Here is a 19521-nt window from a genome sequence, read left to right as displayed (position 1 = left end):
AAACAAACAACCCAATTAATACTAACATCACACTATCAATGATAAATGCATTGTCCTCTTAATAAAATAAGCAACCAAAAGCACCTTCCATAAATTATAAACGGTCTGATTCCAGTCAACAATAGACTCTTTATCCTCGCTCCAACCGACAATAAGCCTTTCTTCCCTCCCATTAATGATAGGTCTTCCTTCTCCTTCCAACAAAAATACCCTCTGTCCCTCATCATCAGAAGGGCTCCCCATTCCCCCAATTGACGATAAACACAATGACCCCATCAAAAACAAGCACACAGACAACAAATGCACCAATCCCCACTGATGACAAATGTATCAATAAATGCATTGATCCCTACTGACAACAGTAAATGCACCAACCTCTTCATAATTTTGACACTTTTATGTCTATCACTTATATTTACTACTCACCTAAATGGTGACATGCAAAATTAATATTACAGTTACAGATCAGAACTAATTTTAAAACAAGAAACGTTTGTGTTGCCATTGTTTGATCAGTTATTTTCAGTGAACCTATCTTGAATTGAATTAAATCGTTCAATTACTTCAGCCAGTAGATACTAAAAGGGATGATTTTGCCTAACTAAGCTATTTTACTTCCTTTAAGACATGACATACCAAGTGGATTATAGAAAGCTCTACAAAGAGCAGCAGATGTATCCTGCCAGAATTGTTGAAGGGTGAAGTTAAAGAAGACAAAACTGAATAAGCAGATTTGCTGCTTGACGTATGTAATCACGACGTTACTGGAATCAATAAAGCAAAAGAAATGCTGAATGGATTGTGTACAAGAAAATACAAATTTCAGGAAATTATAATGAGCCAGCAGTGCAAGCAGACCACATCTGGCCAACAAGGCTTTTGGAAAATATTCAAGCATTGAGGATGTGATGTGAAGGCACGAGGCTGATTTTGTGCATCAAACAAACTAAATTATGAGGCAAAACTGGAGAAACTTGAGTCTTTCAGCCTTGAAAGGAAGTGACTGAGTGAGAACCTTAAAGCATTATATAATGAATAAGCATTAAAGAAAAAGTTAAATCAGCAACGTATGAACTGCTGGTTTAAATTAATGGAAGGCACATTAGAACTGACGTCAGTTGGGTAGACAATTGGAAACCAATACCATGGAATGATACAATTAGATACTGTGACGGAGGTTGAAGGGTGAGGGTGTAGAACTTATATCTACAGATGTTAAGATGGGCCAAATGACCTTCATGATCTGCATATATCCTATGATATTGCATATGCTACAACTGCAAATGCAGCATCTAAGGAACTATGAAGCACAAGTTTTAAAAACTCATTCATTTCTTGGCAAAGAATTGGAATGTTTGCTGCAAATCTATTTTTATAATGTTGCATCTTTACAGAAGGTCACCATGCTTGCAGGATACAAGCACTTTTCTTTCTTGCATTTTTGAAACAAACAGCTTCATCAAAATGAATCAGGATTAGACAGCAAACTTTTGCTTTCCAGGAGAAAAGTTTCAAGAAAATCATTCATACTCTTTACATCAAATTTATATCATTTCATGATGCAGTTACTATACCACCAATCTGACAATATAAGCAACACAGAGTCACATACAGTTATAATTCACATTCTGCCTGCCTGCTGATTGCTAACATCTATGCACATAGTTCCATTTCATTATCACTTAATATTATTGGAAAGCAGGGAATTCATAAACATGCCCAGTATTCAAACCACCTTAGTAATTCTTAAATTCAACTTCATTCTGCTTCATTCCAGTCAGAATGAAACGCTTACTCCTGGTGGAGGTCTCACATTGACGTTTGATCATACTATAGTGTGTCAATGAGACCTGACTACAGAGGATAATAGTCCTACTTTCAAATAGACACATGTGAGAGTAATTTTTCTGAATGCCTGGATGATTGAATGTTAGCAAACCAGAATAGTTACTGTTGAATATCACATAGAATCTGGGTTTCTGTGACAGTTGGTTGGAACAAAGTCCTTGGATGCAGAGAGCAGATCCTCCCGATATTTAAAAATAGACCGCTAGTCCTTGCTGCTTCGTATCAATTCATTGTTCTTGTGAGCTTCATAATGGAAGCGAGATCCTTTCATTTCATACCTAGAAAGATGAAAAATCAATCTTCTCAACTCATCAAAAACAAATTGGTCTCAGAATAATGATCCCAAAATACCAGAGATTTTGGATACAACGAATCACCTTAACCTACCATAAATATAAAATGAACTCAAGAAAATGCAGTTCAGGAATCTAAATATGAGCTTCAAATGTCATAAATCATGACAGCAAGGGTGCAGTAATTTTTTACAACTATCTGACCATCAGATAAAAACATTCATGTTAAATTGTCTCCATTTTACTGAATAATTTGTTTGTAGAATTTGATGACCTTTAAAGAAAATGGTGGCTGAATCAGGTTTTGTTGCATTCAACTTAACACTACATCATTTTGTTGCCAGGCATGACAGAAATCATCTAACTGCAACAAGACCCTGCTAATGTCCTTTTTATACCGTAATCAATTTTAGAAATCTATGATTTATAACAGACCACAATCAGACCAGACACTGATGATTTATAACAGACTCTAGCCAGTCACAGGTACTTGTGATTAATGGCGCAGTCTATAAATAATATGCATATTCTATGTTCACACATCCTCGCTTGTGGCGATAGCAGCAAATGAATCATGCCATGTCCTTCTGGCTTACCAGAACTCCTCAGGAAGATTAGTGCCAGCAGTCAAACATGTTCTTTTTACAGTAAGTGTTGCTATAGGGTAGTGTTGCTTGGTTAACTTAGCATCACCTTGGGTCATACAATTCCATGTTGTCCTTTTGGGTGTTTTATACGCTTTTTCATTTGAATTTTTGACTCCTGTATGTTAAGTGATTTCATTAGATAAATCTTAACTCCCTGTGCCTTTGACACTGCCTGAACCATTAATCCAATTCCCCTGCTCTTTCCCTGTAGTCTTGTGATTTTCTGATCTCCAAGTATTTATCCAATTCCTTTTTGAATATTGTTATTGAATTTGCTGCCATCACCCTTTCAGGCAGTGTATTACAGATCAGAACTCTGGCAAGCAAGTTAAAAATCACACAACACCAGGTTATAGTCCATCAGGTTTAATTGGAAGCACACTAGCTTTCGGAGCGACGGTCCTTCATCAGGTGGTAGTGGAGGGCTCAATCCTAACACAGAATTTATAGCAAAAATTTACAATGTGATGTAACTGAAATTATACATTGAAAAATTGATTGTCTGTTAAGCCTTTCATCTGTGAGAATACAGTGATAGTTTCACTTCTTTCATGTGTAAATCACAAAACCTTTTTTTAAATTAAAAAGTTGCATTCTCGGGTTAGCTGTTAACAATGGTGATAGCTAGACAATATGTTGAAGGTGTTGGCCCCCTGTGTTCTCTGTCTATGACCTGATGTTTAGATTGATTCTAATCTAAAAAGTGAGATAACAGTTTTACATAAATTCATGCAGTTTTGAGCTCAGAGTTCTACATTAATGCATGCAGTTTTGAGCAAAGTACAATGTAACCCTGCATGAATTTATGTAAAACTCCGTTATCTCACTTTTTAGATTAGAATCAATCTAAACTTCATGACATAGACAGAGAACACAGGGGCTAACACCTTCAACATATTGTCCAGCTATCACCATTGTTAACAGCTAACCCGAGAATGCAACTTTTTAATTTTAAAAAAAGGTTTTGTGATTTACACATGAAAGAAGTGAAACTATCACTGTATTCTCACAGATGAAAGGCTTAACAGACAATCAATTTTTCAATGTACAATTTCAGTTACATCACACTGTAAATTTTTGCTATAAATTCTGTGTGTTAGGATCGAGCACTCCACTACCACCTGATAAAGGAGCGACGCTCCGAAAGCTAGTGTGCTTCCAATTAAATCTGTTGGACTATAACCTAGTGTTGTGTGATTTTTAACTTTGTACACCCCAGTCCAACATCGACATCTCCAAATCATGACTACTGTCAAGAAAAGTTTTCTTATGTCACCTTAGGTTTCTTAGAGTAACATCTTCACTCTTCTTGTTCTGGTACCAACCATTTTCTCACTACAATCTGGTTCTCCTTGTTTATGCATCCAAAGTATTCATAATCCTGAACACCTTTGACAAATCTCATCTTAACTTGTTCTATTTTAAAGGGAACAACTCCAGCCTGTCTAATCTCTCCATACAAGTTTCCTATTCCTGGTATCATAATCTCTTCCAACCTCCCTACTGTGTCTTAACATCCTTCCTGAAGTGTGATGTTGCTGTTTAGGTATATATTCAATACTTTAAAGCTAGGATACCTGCACAGAATATATACTCAATAATGAACAGTAGGGTGCACTTGGTTTTTAATATCTCCTGTGACTAATTCAAAAAGAGACTACTTTATATCTCTCTCATTCCTCACTTACCACTTTGGCTGTGGACCCCGGATTCTCTCCAGTTCTTGTTGTCGTTTCAGCTCCAGGAGAAACTCTTCCTCAACTCGGAGACGTTGCAACCTCAGATGGGAGAGTTCTTGTTGGTATGGTGACATTTCCACCAATGATTGTCTGACATCGCCCTCTGCCAACGACTGCAGGAACCTGCAGGAGGAAGATTAAGGAAGCTGAGGTGCAACTGTTTCCATCACAAAATGTTTCTTTCTTCATCAAATATCAAGTTCTGGAATCATTGTATATTATTAATTTCGCTCCTAGATTTTATCTTACTGAACATAATGTCTTGAAATGCAATTTGTCTCTTAAAAAAAGTTTCTCCCTGCAAAATGTGTCTGCTTGTTCATTTATTTTTTGCTGTTCTTGTTAAACTTTCTCACAACAGCCAAGTCTAGTGATTTCTAAAGCTTAGTAAACTATTCAGTATGGATGATCAGCCATTTTTAGTTTTTAATATTATAATCTAAATGTTTATTTAATGCAGATTGCACAATTTTGCGATTTTAGGTTTAAACTAAATTAAATTGCAAAGGCAAGAGAAGGGAAAATTACAGAAGCAGAAGAGGTTAAAGGCGATCAGGAGTAGATGGGAATGTAGATTTGAGGTGACAATCAGATCAGTCCTGAATCTATTAAATGACAGAGCAAGCTTGAGGGACTAATTGGCCTACTTCTGTTCTTTGTTTGTACGTTAGGACACTAAGTATTGGGTTAGAAGTTACAAGTGGATTTCTTTTTTTGCATAAAGTCTATAAGAACAAATTAGGTGGCTCTCTGTTGCTCAATAGGTTAAAGCCAGTGAGCATTTTACTAACACACAAACTACATAGGGTTGTGATTTTATTATACAACTTGTATTAAATTAGCTGATGTCAGGTTGAAGGCTTAGGTACAATAGGCTTCAGTGTCCTTAGGCTTTATGGGGGCACTGAGCAAATGGAAACACTAAAAAAAAACTAAGCTACTGAAGGGACGGAAGTTGTGTGTGCCAAAGTGATGAGTTCTTGGAGCTGTTGCTGTGTACAGACAATATAAAATATTTTGGGGTCAAAACTTATTTGCTTTAAGTTTTTGATAATATCAACATATGGGCAATAATAAAATAGAAGAGAAAGTGTACTGATGGATAGTTCATGAAAAGAAACAACAATAGTATATAGAAAAAATTGCCAAAGAAATTAGAGCACAGATTGCAAAAAATGAACCTGTGGAAAACACTGGTACAGCCACTCACAGAGCAATGTTGATAATTTTGGGCTTAATACCAAAAGGAAGATATTAAAGCATTGAAGGCAACGAAACTGATACTTAAGTTTTGGGAAGCGGTTGAAGAACCCAGATATCTTACAGATATGGGAAGGTTCAAAATAGATATTAATCAACATTTATAAGCAAGGCTATAAACCCAATGAAGTTGTCTAGAAACATGAATACAGTTTGAAACTTAGAAGAAGGGAAATGCAGTTTTAATGCCATTGTACAAAGTGAATGTGTGGATTGGACTACCTAGGAAGGTAATGGAAGCAAACAGAATAAGAAATGGTAAGAAGAACTAGACAGTATTTTGAGGTTTTTGTCAATTGAGAGGGATTCATTTTTGGTACGGAGTCCTGTATTTTTTAAAAAAACAGATATTATGTATGATTTCTACAACTTTGTTTGCAGCAGAGTGATACAGACTGAAGAAGACTACCTTTTACTGATTTCCTGAGCAGAAAGAGATGACACAGCTGGGGCTGCTAAACTGTATGGAGTCCACAAGAAGCTTGAGCTGTCATCCAGGCTCTGACTTGACACAAGTTGGGAGCTTGAATTGAATTTCTCTGGTCTGTAGGAATATGATTGTGTCAGTCTGTTGGAACTTATCTTGCTGCTCCTTGACCTCTGCCTGTTAATGGGGGGAGGGGGCTGTCCACATGCATTTACTTTCGTAGAATTTGGTCTCCAAACAGGTTTGGGAGATTCCGAATGGGACTGCAGCCAACGACTTCTTTTACAAGCTGGGGACAGAGATCGTGATCGGATGTTCCTAGGACGCCTGAGAGTCTGAGCTCGATCTCTGAGGAATGATGATCTGGTTCGTTCAGGCGATTGAGGCCGGACGGGTATCTGAGGAGGAAGAAGAGCCCTGACTCCAATTACATGTGGCGCACCAATCTTAAGCGGAAATCTTTCTCTGTAGGTAATGTCTACAGGTGAGATGGGAGACGTTATGTTGTTTTTGCTGGAGAGTTCACTCTCTGTGAGACCCACCACTTGATCAACTGGTGAGATAGCATGAACGGGAACACTAAGTTCTTCAAGTGCTGGATATCTGCCAAGTGACTGCACAATATGCCTTGGCCTCAGAAACCATTCCGACTCATCAGAATTTGTTGCTTGTCCAACTACATCCTCCTCAGGAAATGTTCCACCAGTTGAGCCTAGCCAGTCACCGTTTTTGCCACTGGATCTAAAGATGCCGTCCGATTCTCCTATTTTCTTGTACTCTGTCAATAATTCAGGGCTCAGACTGTCAGTCAAGCCTTTTACCTGCACCTTCAGTTCACTTAAACTTTGTTCCAATTCATCAATGCTGGGACATTCCTTGCTGCTGGCTGACACAGGCATTTCTAATTTAAAAAGTAGATAAGAATTGGTAAATTACACAAAATCAACATTGGTTTAATCAAGATGAAAATGATCTTGAAATTGAAGGTTCTAACACATATGAAATTTAACAAGGAATTATGTAAACAATTCAAATAAGGTTGTAGGGAAAAGTTGGAGAAATTGAGGGATAGAAGTTATCTCTAATAAAAAGAATAAATAGCTTTACCTTCAACTGAAATTTCTATAATTGCAATGCAGGACATGGCAGCTGCCTCATTTGTATCACATGTAGTGATTTGCAACATGAATATTAAGAGATTATACTTGTACAATTGAGCTCACTCTTTAAACCAGCTTTATTCTGATTTATTTTAAATAATTATCACAAACCTCCAGTATTAACAATAAGCAGCTGATAATTGCAATTTCAGTGATTATGATGGATATTGGTGCTGCTACTTAGGTGTTGTGTGCACTTATAGCATTTTAAGTTGACTTCATGCTATAACAACAACCTCTTTGCTTCAGGACCACAGCAATACTATTAAACAGTGCATGAAGCAAATCGCACATTACTCGGTGTTATGGAAGAGACCAAACCCGCTTAAAATATTAAAATGATAGTCTAAACCCTAACTTTTTCTTATTTTAAAGGCAAACGCCAGGCATTGAATTCTGGATGCAACTTGATTGGTCAAACTATCAGTCTTGAAGCAAAATACACATTATTTATACACTATAGTTAAAATACAACAAAAGAAAGAATTGGAATAACTTAATTCGAATGGAAAACTTAACAAAATAACAGATTATTCAACTACTAATCAGTAACTGTTCCAAAATAGTAACATCACATAAAGACACTCTTGGCAAAGTCAGTAAAATAAATTGTCTCACATGCAATTCCAGCAGCAGGAAGAGAACCCCCAGCTTTTAGCTGTAATAGAGAAAGGAAAAACAGCTTCCATATCCAGCTTCAAGACCTCAGCAACAACTGCTTCTGAAAAATTAAAACTGGTTCTGTGGGAGCTTCACCCCACCCATTCATGTTGCTTCTATTGTTTCTACTTAAAAAAATACAAGGCCTCACCAACTGTTTACTTTATTGTCTTTGGTGCAGACTGCTTTGTACCTCTGACTCAACCTTTCTTGATAAAAGAAACAGGACAAAATACACCTCCTAAAGCATAGTATTGTCACACTTGGTGCTATTAACTTTAAAGGAAATACTTATCATCAGAGACTTTGTCAGAAGGTGGAATTGTCAAATACTAAGGGGTATAAATTTAAAGTGAGTGGGAAAAAGTTTAAAGGAGATGTGCAAGGTAAGTATTTTACTCAGTGGATGGCAGATGCCTGGTATACACTGCCAGGTGAATGGTAGAAGCAGATATGCTAGCAATGTTTAAGAGGCATTACACATGAACAAGTAGGGACGAGACAGATACAGGCTGTGTGCAAGTAAATGGAATTAGTTTAGAATGGCATCATGGTCAGCATAGACGTGCAGGGGTTTGGTTGGGGGGTTGTGGCTGGCAAAAGGCATGATCCGTGCTGTACTATTTTCCATGTACTTAAAAAGGTACAATTACCAGTTTTGAAGAAGTGTCACTGGACCCAAAACTCTGCTTTCTCTCTATAGATGCACCAGACCTGCTAACTTTCTCTACCAATTTCTGTTTTTGTAACTGTTAAAGAAATATTCGATATTTAAAAACTAAAGTGATACAGAGAAATGGAAGTGACTAGTACCAGCGGTAAGACTAGTATGAAGAAAGGAACCCTTCCTCATTACCGATTTGCAAAATTTTCTGAACAGAAGATGATCCTTTCACAACCATAGCCAAAGAGTAGCCTAAATGGAGGTCATAGAAAGAGTGAATATTATTTCACTTGTGATGAGATGCTGTTGGTATTTTAGGACCTTCTACTGAGCTAGTCAGGTTGCTGTCAGGAATGTAGTGCAAAATAATTTGCATTATAAATTTAACCAGAAGATCGTAGGTACGTAAGTTCCCTTCAGTGAAGCTTTCATGTTCTCTTTCTACTTACATTCCTCTTTTTCCCTGTTTGGCATTCTTTATCCAGAGGGTTGGAGATGTTGTCATTAGATAAGGTCAAGACATAGTTTGATAGATTTATGAAGCCTAAGGTAATTAATGGAAAGCGAAATAATGCAAGATAGTGAAATTATGGAAGAAGATCAGTCACAATTGTGTTTATTCCTGGAGATGGCTCCAGGAGCAAAGGCATCCTCCTGAACATATTTCTTATGCTCCTTCTCCATTGGCAGCACAAATGTTATTTATCAACCCATAACAATCACTGTTCAGATTGCCAGCATTCTTGAGACTTGATTCAACTAATTTCATGTAAAATATTAATGTCTCATTTTTATACTATAATATCATACCCTTCAGTTTATCATCCATGAGAGCTTTTGCTGTATCTGCTGATATGTCCCTTTGCTGATGTGTGGTGAATGTCCTTTGAGAATTTGTAAGGTATCCATTTAGTTTCTTCCTGAAAAGGAAACAAATATATCCACTACAACCTTGTTGCACATACATGAAATCTCTTAAGTCTTGTGATTCTGGGCTGATAAACAAATTTATTTGTGCAGGATTGGACCCCAAAGGCTCGACCAAATATGAATTAAGCTACAACGGGGCAAATATCACTCTATTCTATTTTCCACTTCCACGAAGTTGCAGCTCACTCACCTCAAGTGGATGGAACCAGGTCATTAAAAAATATAGTTTCTACAGAGGTTCTAGAAGGACTGGTGAGCCAAATGGCACTCTAACCACAATCAGGTTTACTGCTCATGAAATTTTGCTCATTGTATCAGCATTTACACTACATAGTTTCATAGTAACTAAATAAAACAAATAAAATTGTGTAGCAACATGCATGATCCTTAGAGAGAGATTAATTTCAGTCAGAACATTGGGAGAATTTTATTGCTGTTCTTCAAATGGTACAATTAAATCCTTTGTATCAAGATAACAGGGGAGAATGGGGCAAGAAGTTAACATCTCATCCAAAAATGGGCACATCTTGACATGTAGAACAAGTCCTTAGAAATGTAATCAGTGAATTAAAATTTATACAATTAACACTTGGTTTGGTACAAGCCAGTGTTGAGGAATTGAGCTATATCATCATTTAGAGTGAAATTTGTTAATTTTTGATGATTCAATAAGCAAATTCTATTCTTAATCAAGAACCTTTTATCTAAATTTTAAACTATTTTATGAATCATATACCACAAACGTCTATTTTTCTGCCACTTTAAAGCTAAAGTGAAACTGGGTGTAAAAGCTAAAAAGAACTAATTTTTGAGATCGAGTCAAACATTACCAATCATATCAATTCTGCAATTTAAAACAAGTTAATGGGACAAGAGTGCTGCTCGCAACACCATCTCTACTGTCCTTCCTTAGTGTCACTTGAGAAGTGCTGGTGATCTGCCTATCACTGCAGTCCTTCAGTTACAGATACACCCACAGTGCTGATCGGAAGGGAGATTTACCCAATAGAGAAGCACTGGCAATTTACTTCTAAGTTAGGAAGATGTGTTGCTAAATGAGCAGGTCTTGACATTCCCAGGTAGAGGCCATGGAAATGGAAGATGCAATCAAAAAAGCCTGAAACTGGGTGTAAAAGCTAAAACAACTGCCACTAGAGAGATTATACTGTAATTCGTGACTGCTTTCTTAACAACAAATTTAATACGTAGATAATTATAGCAATCCCATATTTAATTTCTTTCCCTTGCTGTCAGAGAAAGCGTCTCCTCCTTAAACTGTCGTCCTTGTGGTGGCGGTACTCCCACAAAAGATACCTTGTAGGATATTCCAGAATGTGATCCAACAACTGAATTAAATGTAGTTCAATTCACGATGGAGTTTATCTTGGAAGGAAACTTGGGTGAGAAGTCTGCTCACAGAAATGCTGCTTATCTCTTTCCGGATGGAATTGGCGAGTTGCTGCAGTGTAGAGATGGCAAAAGTGGAGACTGAGGCGAACCCGGGCTCAAAACCAAAACCACAACTGCCACAGTCAGCAGAAAAAAATGTAAACGATCTGAATTTTATTTTACGATTGAGTTGGTGAAATTCTCTATCCATCATTTCAGATAAAAGTTAATGGCGGAGTATCCACAAATAAACAGGAATGAACAGGGCCGCTGCTGTCGCGGCGTCCATGGCAACCGCCCTAGCAACGGCCCGTGGGGACTGGCCAAAGCTACCCAGGACAAGGTCCGTCGCCACCCTCAGCCGGATTACCATGACCCGGTGAAGCCAGGGCTCCAACGCCTACCTCAGAGGGCTCCTGACCCCGTGCAGGACGAACCCACGATCGGCGCCGAGAGCCATGGCCACCACAACCGAACCTCCATTCAGACTAACGCAGCCAACCTCTGACCCCCACCGAGGGACCAATCACGACACGCTCTCCTTAGTGGCCTCTGGACCAATCGACGTTGCGTACTGCCCGTGGTCCTGGCCAATGGCAGGGAGAATGCGCACTCTGACCAATCGGTGTATTGAATGTTTTGGTCGGGATTGGCCAATCGAGAGCGAGGTCAAGGAACGGTCTCGCGCAGGCGCGCTAGCTGTAGAGGTCACCGCACCGAGCCGCGTGCGGGAGTCGCCATGTCTTGGATCTTTGGTTTGAACAAGGGGAGCCAGCAGCCCGGCTCCGGTGACACGGGATCCCCAGTACCGCCCGTGCCCCCAGCCTTACCCCCTGCCGGAACCGGAGGGGGTAGCGATGGCTCTGACCGCGACCGGCATAAAGACAAATGGACCAACTTCGACCCGACCGGCCTGGAACGCGCGGCCAAGGCGGCCCGGGACCTGGACTCATCCCGTGAGTGACCCGAAAGCCGGGGACCCGGGTTTAGTGAGGCCTCGATTATAGATCTGAGGGCATAGGCAGTCTCCAAAAGCCCCGTGTCCTGAAACGGATTCCCCTTGAATTATTCGGACGGTGGGTCGGCCTGTGACCTTCAGCCTGCTTGTGGGCGGTGGGCTCATTCTGACTGGAGTCCGGCTGGCCATCTTCTCCAAATTCCACTCACTTGTCCGCTCTCTTTCTTTCAGGTCACGCCAAGGATGCCCTGGATCTCTCTCGTCTACAGGAGCAAACCCTCCAAATGGAGCATCAAAGCCGCATCAAGGTACTGGAACACACGGATCGAATTTGGGAGTAGGGAGGGAGTGGTGCGATGCAAAGAGCCAGCTCTAAAGGGCCTCCGGAGTGGAGACAGGGTCGGCGGGAGAGAATCTTGCTGCGATCGGGCAGTTGTAGGACAGGCGAAAGTCCGTAAGCACAGCAGGTCAGGCAGCATCCGAGGAGCAGGAAAGTTGACGTTTCTGGCAAAAGCCCTTCATTAGGAATGAAGCAGGGAGCCGCGACGGTTGGAGAGATAAATGGGAAGGGATGGGGTGTGGAGAAGGTAGCTGAGAGTGCAGTAGGTGGATGGAGCTGGGGGTAAGGGCAATAGGTCGGAGGGGAAGGTGGGGCAGATAGGTGGGAAGGAAGATGGACAGATGAGACAGGTCATGAGGGTGGTGCTGATCTGGAAGGTTCGAATGGGGTAAGGTGGGGGGAGGGGAATGAAGAAACTGGTGAAATCCATATTGATGTCATAGGGTTGGCGGGTCCCAAGGTGGATGATGAGGTATTCTTCCTCCAGGTGTTGGGTGGTGACGGAGTGGCAATGGAGGAGGCCCAGAACCTGCATATCCTTGGCAGAGTGGGAGGGGGAGTTGAAGTGTTCAGCCACGTGGCAGTGGTGTTGGTTGGTGCGGGTGACCTGGAGATGTTTTCTGAAGCGTGGGCCTGACTCAGTAGTTGCAGAGGGAATGGACTTTACGGAAAGCAGATAGGGGTGGGGAGGGACATATATCCCTGGTGGTGGGGTCAGTTTGTAGGTAGCGGAAATGGCAGAGGATGATGCAATGCATTTGGAGGTTGGTGGGGTGGAAGGTGAGGACTGAGGGATTCTGTCTTTGTTGTGGTTGGAGGGGTGGGATTTGAGGGTGGAGGTGCAGCAAGTGGATGAGATGTGCTGGAAGGCATCATCACCCACATGGGAGGGGAATTTGCGGTCTTTAAAGAAGGAGGCTATCTGGTGTGTTGTGTGGTGGAACTGGTATTCCTGGGAACAGATGCAGCAGTGGTATTGGGAATAAGGGATAGCATTTTTGCAGGAGGCAGGGTGGGAAGATGTCTAATCCAGGTAGCTGTGGGCGTCAGTGGGTTTGTTGAAAATATCAGTGTTGAGTCGGTCACCGTTGATGGAGATGGAGAGGTCCAGGAAGGGGAGAGAGGTGTCAGAGATGGTCTGGATGAATTTAAGGTTGGGGTGGAATGTGTTGAAGTTGATGAACTGTTCAACCTCCTCATGGGAGCATGAGTGCAGGCATCAATGTACCGGAGGAAGAGGTGGGGAGTAGCGCCGGTGTAACTGCGGCCGATAGACTGTTCCATATAGCCGACAAAGAGATAGACATAGCTGGGGACCGTGCGGGTGCCCGTGGCTACCCCTTTCGTCTGGAGATAGTGGGAGGATTCAAAGGAGAAATCGTTAAGGGTGAGGACTAGTTCAGCCAAACGAATAAGAGTGTCAGTGGAAGGGTACTGGTGGGGACGTCAGAAGAGGAAGAAATGGAGGGCTTGGAGGCCCGAGGGATTGGATGTCCATGGTGAAGATGAGGCGTTGGTGGCCAGGGAAACGGAAGTCTTGGAGGAGGTGGAGAGTGTGGTGTCCCGAATGTATGTGGGGAGTTTCTGGACCAGGGGATAGGACAGTATCGAGATATGTGGAGATGAATTCGGTGGGGCGGGAACAGGCTGAAACGACAGGTCAGCCAGGGTAATCAGGCTTGTGGATCTTGGGTAGGAGGTAGAACAGGGCAGTGCAGGGCTCCCAAACTATGAGGTTGAAAGCTGTGAGTGGGAGATCCCCTGAGGTGAGAAGGTTGTCTGGGAGGCGATGGTTTAGCCGGGGAAGGAGAATTTCAGAATTTAGAGGTTGAACAGAGGAGTGACCCTTCTGCAGGGTCTATCAGTAGGTAGAGACTTAATTCCTCTTACAGTTTACTCAGCAGATCCACCCTTTGGAGAGATGGTACAGCATTCACTAGTGACTCTGTGAACTGTATTTTGGTCTATAATGTGGGCTTTAAAGTTTGATTTAACTAGTTGAATGTTGTTTACCTTGAATATGTTCAGGAGAGAATGGAATTGTTCATGTACAGTGTTTCACATTTTAAAAGCACCACTGGTTTGGGGCATGAGTAGGGTTCTTAATGTTTAGAGCAACTTTGTTGCCATTTGTTTGCTAGTCACTCATGCATAAAAGTAAGTCTCAAATGCAGTTTTGTCCAGTCGCCTTCCTACAACTCTGATTTACAAAATGTATAATTTTCTCACAATCATGCAGCACCGAAACAGACCCTTCAATCCAACTAGTCCATGCTGACTGTAAACCCAAACTAAACTAGTGCCACCTGCCTCTGCTTGGCCCATATCTCTCCAAACATTTCTTATTCATGTACTTATTTGAACTGTCTTTTAAAAGTTATAACTGTACCCATGTCCGCCACTTCCTCTGGAAGTTCAATCCACACGTGAACCACTCTGTATGAAAGAATTGCCCCATATGTCTTTAAATCTTTTTCCTTTTACATTAAAAAAGCCCCCTTGTCTCGAAATCCCCCATCCTAGGGTAAAAGGTGCCTGCTATTCACCTTATCTAAACCCTTCGTTATTTTTTAAACCTCTATAAGGTCACATCTTGACCTTCTAATTCTCGTGAAAAATGTCCATTCCTGGTAAATCTCTTCTGAACGTTGTCCAGCTTAATAATATATTTCCAATAACAGGGAGACCATAACTGGACATAGTACTCCAGAAGAGGTCTCACCATTATACTGTGCAATCTAAGCATAATATCCCAACTCCTATACTCAAAAGTTCTGAGCAGTGAAAGCAAGCATGCTAAATGCCTTCTTAACCACCCTATCTACATGTGATGCAAACTTTAAGGAATTATGCATCTGAGCCCTGAGATCTCTTTGTTCTACAAAACTGCCCAAGTCTCCATTTTTAATTGTGTAAGTCTTGTCTTTGTTTTACCAAAATGCAATATCTCACTTTTATCCAAATTAAACTCCTATTTGCCATGCTTCAGCTCATTGAACCAGTTGATCCCGGTCTCTATCTAATCTTAGATACATGTTTCTAAATTTTGGTGGAAATGTTGAATCTGTTGATGCCTCTAAATTTATTCGTGACTTGTTCTGCTGACACATTACATTTTTTGTAATTCTGCTTGCAGGAATATGAAGCTGCTGTGGAACAACTGAAAAGTGATCAAATCAAAGTTCAGGGAGAAGAGAAGCGGAAAACACTGGCTGAAGAAACAAGGCAACACCAGGCTGTAAGTATTTGCAGTTAAAGTAGTTTTTCTGGTTGCAAGGAATGGATGTCTAAACTGAATGAAATTAATGCCTACAAGTTCATTAAGAGGCAAGTGTCCTGAGTCATTTGTGCGAGGGCATTCCCATGCGTCCCTGAGCTGAGGGAAATGCTTGCGAGCGTGAGCTGTGGTTTAGTAGAGTGCACAGAAGAGGAATGTTTGATCATAGTAAATTTCTGCACACACACTACATATGATATAAATGTCAAGTTTTAAACTAAAGAATTCAGGCCAAATATTTTGTTATTAATTGAATTCCTTCGCAAATGGTGTAACAACTTCAACTAGATCAGGATTTAATTGATATTGATCTAACATTTCTTTTGATAAGAGGTAGTGTGACTGGCTTTTCTTATATCTGTCAGAAATAGATAAAGTACACGGAGATTGTCATTTGTTTTAAGCCCACAGATTAAATTTGGCATCTTGTTTTACAGCGAGCTCAGTATCAGGACAAACTAGCAAGACAGCGATATGATGACCAACTCCGCCAGCAGGTAAGCGGGCATGAAGTCCTTGGTAATTTTGTATGGAATGGAGGGCTGAGTGATTGAAGGTCTGGAAATGTAATCAATCTTTTAAAATCTAAATATAAAAAGAACCGAGTTCTAAAACCAGGCAGAAGAGTGCCATAGCAAATTGCATAAGTAATAACTAACATCAAATAGAATGCAAAGGTCTTTTATAAATGCGCAAATATTGAAAGGATGGTTGAAGAGAAAATGGAACTAATTAGAGACTGACAAGGAGGCAAAGAGCATAATGAGTGATTTAAGTGAGTACTTTTTGTACCAGAGCAGAAAATGCTGGCAAAGTTATAATTAAAGGTGAAAGCAATAATGATTTTGGATGGAAAACATATATAAAGAACAAGTGCTTCAAATGTTAGCAGTCCTTAAAATAGAAAAGTCATGCAATGGATAGGATGCATTCTAGTTTACTGAAGGATGTATGGTTGGAAGCTGTGGCCAAAACCTCAGAAGTTTTCCAGTCGTTCTTGTTCTCTGAAACTATCTCAGACTGGAGATCTACAAGTGTTGCACTCTTGTATAACAAACAGTGAAAGAGTGAATCCAGCAAATGAGCAATTTGCATGATGTTGGTGATGGGGCAGCTTTTAATCGATAAATGTCAGGACGCAGTTGACATTTTGCATGTCAGTAAAATTTTGTTTGAAGCCAGCTGCTGTTTTGACTAACTCAATTGATAGTTCTTCAGATTAATGGAGGGTGTTTTTTTGAAGATAGTGTTTCATGTGTATGTAGACATGCAAAGAATCTTTTGAAATACAATGTGATAGACATGTTAATAAAATTAACCTCTGTTAAATTGATGGAAACATGGATCCAAACTTGACTAAAAGACAGAAAGCAAAGAATAGTAGTGTGCAGTTGTTTTTCATAGTACTACATAGTATTAGATTAGAATTAGAATCCCTATAGTGTGGAAACAGGCCCTTCGGCCCAACAAGTACACACCAACCCTCGGAAGAGTAACCCACCCAGACCCCATTCCCCTACGCTGTATTTACCCCTGACCTACACATCCCTGAACACCATAGTCAATTTAGCGTGGCCAATTCACCTTACCTTTACATCTTTGGATTGTGGGAGGAAACCGGAGCACTTTAGTAGACAGATTATCATATCAAAGTTTGCAGGTGGCACGAAACTCCAAAATATGGTAAACGGTAAAGAGTATCATACAGAAGACTCAAGGAAAACAGACTGGTGAAACAAGTAAACATGTGGTGATTGAGATTTAATGCTGTGAAGGGTAAAACTGTTTGTTTTATGGGGAAGATTGAGGAAAGACAATATGAATAGTACAATTTAAAAGCAGATGCACGAACATCGAGACACACAAACCCTCGAGCTGTGAGCTGTGGTTTAGTAGAGCGCACAGAAGAAGAATGTTTGATCATAGTAAATTTCTGCACACACACTACATATGATATAAATGTCAAGTTTTAAACTAAAGAATTCAGGCCAAATATTTTGTTATTAATTGAATTCCTTCACAAATGGTGTAACAACTTCAACTAGATCAGGATTTAATTGATATTGATCTAACATTTCTTTTGATAAGAGGTAGTGTGACTGGCTTTTCTTATATTTGTCAGAAATAGATAAAGTACACTGAGATTGTCGTTTATTTTAAGCCCACAGATTAAATTTGGCACCTTGTTTTACAGCGAGCTTAGTACCAGGACAAACTTACATTAATATCCAGAGAGATAGTACAATTTAATCTTTTAACATTGCAATAGGATAGTGACAAGAATGCATCTGTTTAAAATGGTTGACAAAGGAACCAAATGCAACGCACAAACTTATTATGCACCAAGTTATTAGGGTGACAGTGGAACTAGCATGCAAAGGAGAATTTCATGAATGATTGAAGGGAAAATGTGCAAGGCTACAGGGAACAAGTACAGGAATTGGTCTAATTATATCACAGTTACCAAAGAGCAAACGACATCCTGTGCTGTGCCATTATGCGATTCATGTTCTCTCCTCTTTCTGGAAATCCAGAATCTGATTGACTTTATTTTTGCTGATATCATTTCAAGCATACACGTGTATTGGTTAATGATTGGGGTGGAAAACCTGGTTGGCTTTTTCTGTTGCACGCTTTCGCTCATCATGTATCCCTATGGGATATTGAGTGCAGGTAACTGAACACAGGCCAAGGGTGGCATCATCCTAGCTTCTGTGATTTAGTATTGCATTGCTTGGTATATTCTTGGTCTTTGTGTGATTGAGCATAGCTAAGGATACAGCTACCTCAGTGTGATGCAGTGGTATGCTGGGCAATAAATATACCTGCTGAGCCAGCGAAAGCATGCTGAAGCAGCAAGTCAACTTGTAGGGTCTCACTGTGTAAATTCTATATGAAAAGAAGCCACTATCTGTATAATAGCTTTAACAGTGTCACTTACAGCTAATGAGCTGCTGTTTGTGGTGTAGTCACTGTTGTAACGTAGAAAATGTGGCAGAACTGTCAACGGGGGTGGTACCAGGGGACTGGAGAGTGGCGAATGTTGTGCCCCTGTTCAAAAAAGGGAATAGGGATAACCCCGGAAATTTCAGGCCAGTTAGTCTTACTTCGGTGGTAGGCAAAGTAATGGAAAGAGTACTGAGGGATAGGATTTATGAGTATCTGGAAAGACACTGCTTGATTACGGACAGCCAGCACGGATTTGTGAAGGGTAGGTCTTGCCTTACAAGTCTTATTGAATTCTTTGAGGAGGTGACCAAGCATGTAGATGAAGGTAGAGCAGTGGATATAGTATACATGGATTTTAGTAAGGCATTTGAAAAGGTTCCCCATGATAGGCTTATGCGGAAAGTCAGGAGGTATGGGATAGAGGGAAATTTGGCCAATTCGATAGAAAACTGGCTAACCGGTCGAAGTCAGAGAGTGGTGGTAGATGGTAAATATTCAGCCTGGAGCCCAGTTACAAGTGGAGTCCCGCAGGGATCAGTTCTGGGTCCTCTGCTGTTCGTAATTTTTATTAATGACTTGGATGAGGGAGCCGAGGGGTGGGTCAGTAAATTTGCAGATGAAATGAAGATTGGTGGAGTTTTGGATAGTGAGGAGGGCTCTTGTCGGCCGCACAGGGACTTGGATATGATGCAGAGCTGGGCTGAGGAGTAGCAGATGGAGTTCAACCCTGCCAAGTGTGAGGTTGTCCATTTTGGAAAGACAAATAAGAATGCAGAATACAGGGTTAACGGTAGGGTTCTTAGTGAGGTGGAGGAACAGAGGGATCTTGGGGTCTATGTACATAGATCTTTGAAGGTTGCCACTCAGGTGGATAGAGTTTGTAAGAAGGCCTATGGAGTATTATCGTTCATTAGCAGAGGGATTGAATTCAAGAGTCGTGAAGTGATGTTGCAACTGTACAGGACATTGGTTAGGCCACA

At 40.6% G+C, this 19521-nt stretch overlaps 2 protein-coding genes across 4 annotated transcripts in view; one reads left to right on the top strand and one right to left on the bottom strand.

The window, feature by feature from the left end:
* Positions 1–272: 272 nt before the first annotated feature.
* On the bottom strand, positions 273–11532 carry LOC122540300. 3 transcript variants are annotated; one of them, XM_043675802.1, is made up of 5 exons: positions 11422–11532; positions 9509–9618; positions 6197–7115; positions 4477–4650; positions 273–2126 (listed from the first exon to the last, which is right to left on the bottom strand). In XM_043675802.1, exons 1-5 carry the CDS (start codon positions 11475–11477, stop codon positions 2051–2053), a joined length of 1335 nt encoding a protein of 444 aa, XP_043531737.1. In that variant the 5' UTR covers positions 11478–11532; the 3' UTR covers positions 273–2050. The 3 variants fall into 3 exon arrangements, with proteins under 3 accessions (XP_043531737.1, XP_043531739.1, XP_043531740.1); XM_043675804.1 differs by having other exon boundaries at positions 10943–11513; XM_043675805.1 differs by lacking the exons at positions 9509–9618; positions 11422–11532 and adding an exon at positions 7993–8026.
* Positions 11533–11694: 162 nt separating this feature from the next.
* atad3 (ATPase family AAA domain containing 3) overlaps positions 11695–19521 on the top strand; it is a 66316-nt gene continuing 58489 nt past the window's right edge. Inside the window, exons 1-4 of the mRNA XM_043675799.1 lie at positions 11695–11973; positions 12207–12283; positions 15452–15553; positions 16030–16089. Coding sequence (XP_043531734.1) covers positions 11757–11973; positions 12207–12283; positions 15452–15553; positions 16030–16089 — 456 coding nt within the window. The 5' untranslated portion in view covers positions 11695–11756. The remainder of the gene's footprint in view (positions 11974–12206; positions 12284–15451; positions 15554–16029; positions 16090–19521) is intronic.

The sequence above is a fragment of the Chiloscyllium plagiosum genome, chromosome 34 (assembly GCF_004010195.1).
Source record: "Chiloscyllium plagiosum isolate BGI_BamShark_2017 chromosome 34, ASM401019v2, whole genome shotgun sequence".
Lineage (NCBI taxonomy): Eukaryota > Metazoa > Chordata > Chondrichthyes > Orectolobiformes > Hemiscylliidae > Chiloscyllium > Chiloscyllium plagiosum.
The sequence above is the reverse complement of the archived record's forward strand: the minus strand, read 5'-3'. Positions and strand labels throughout refer to the sequence as shown.

Excerpts from the sequence above, each read along its gene's own strand:
- LOC122540300 (XM_043675802.1), bottom strand. The coding sequence starts at position 11,477 with ATGGCTCTCGGCGCCGATCGTGGGTTCGTCCTGCACGGGGTCAGGAGC. Across the intron at positions 7,116-9,508 it reads CATGGATGATAAACTGAAGG|AAATGCCTGTGTCAGCCAGC; the intron begins GTATGATATTAT and ends TTTTTAAATTAG. Across the intron at positions 4,651-6,196 it reads GCTCAGGAAATCAGTAAAAG|GTTCCTGCAGTCGTTGGCAG; the intron begins GTAGTCTTCTTC and ends TTCCTCCTGCAG.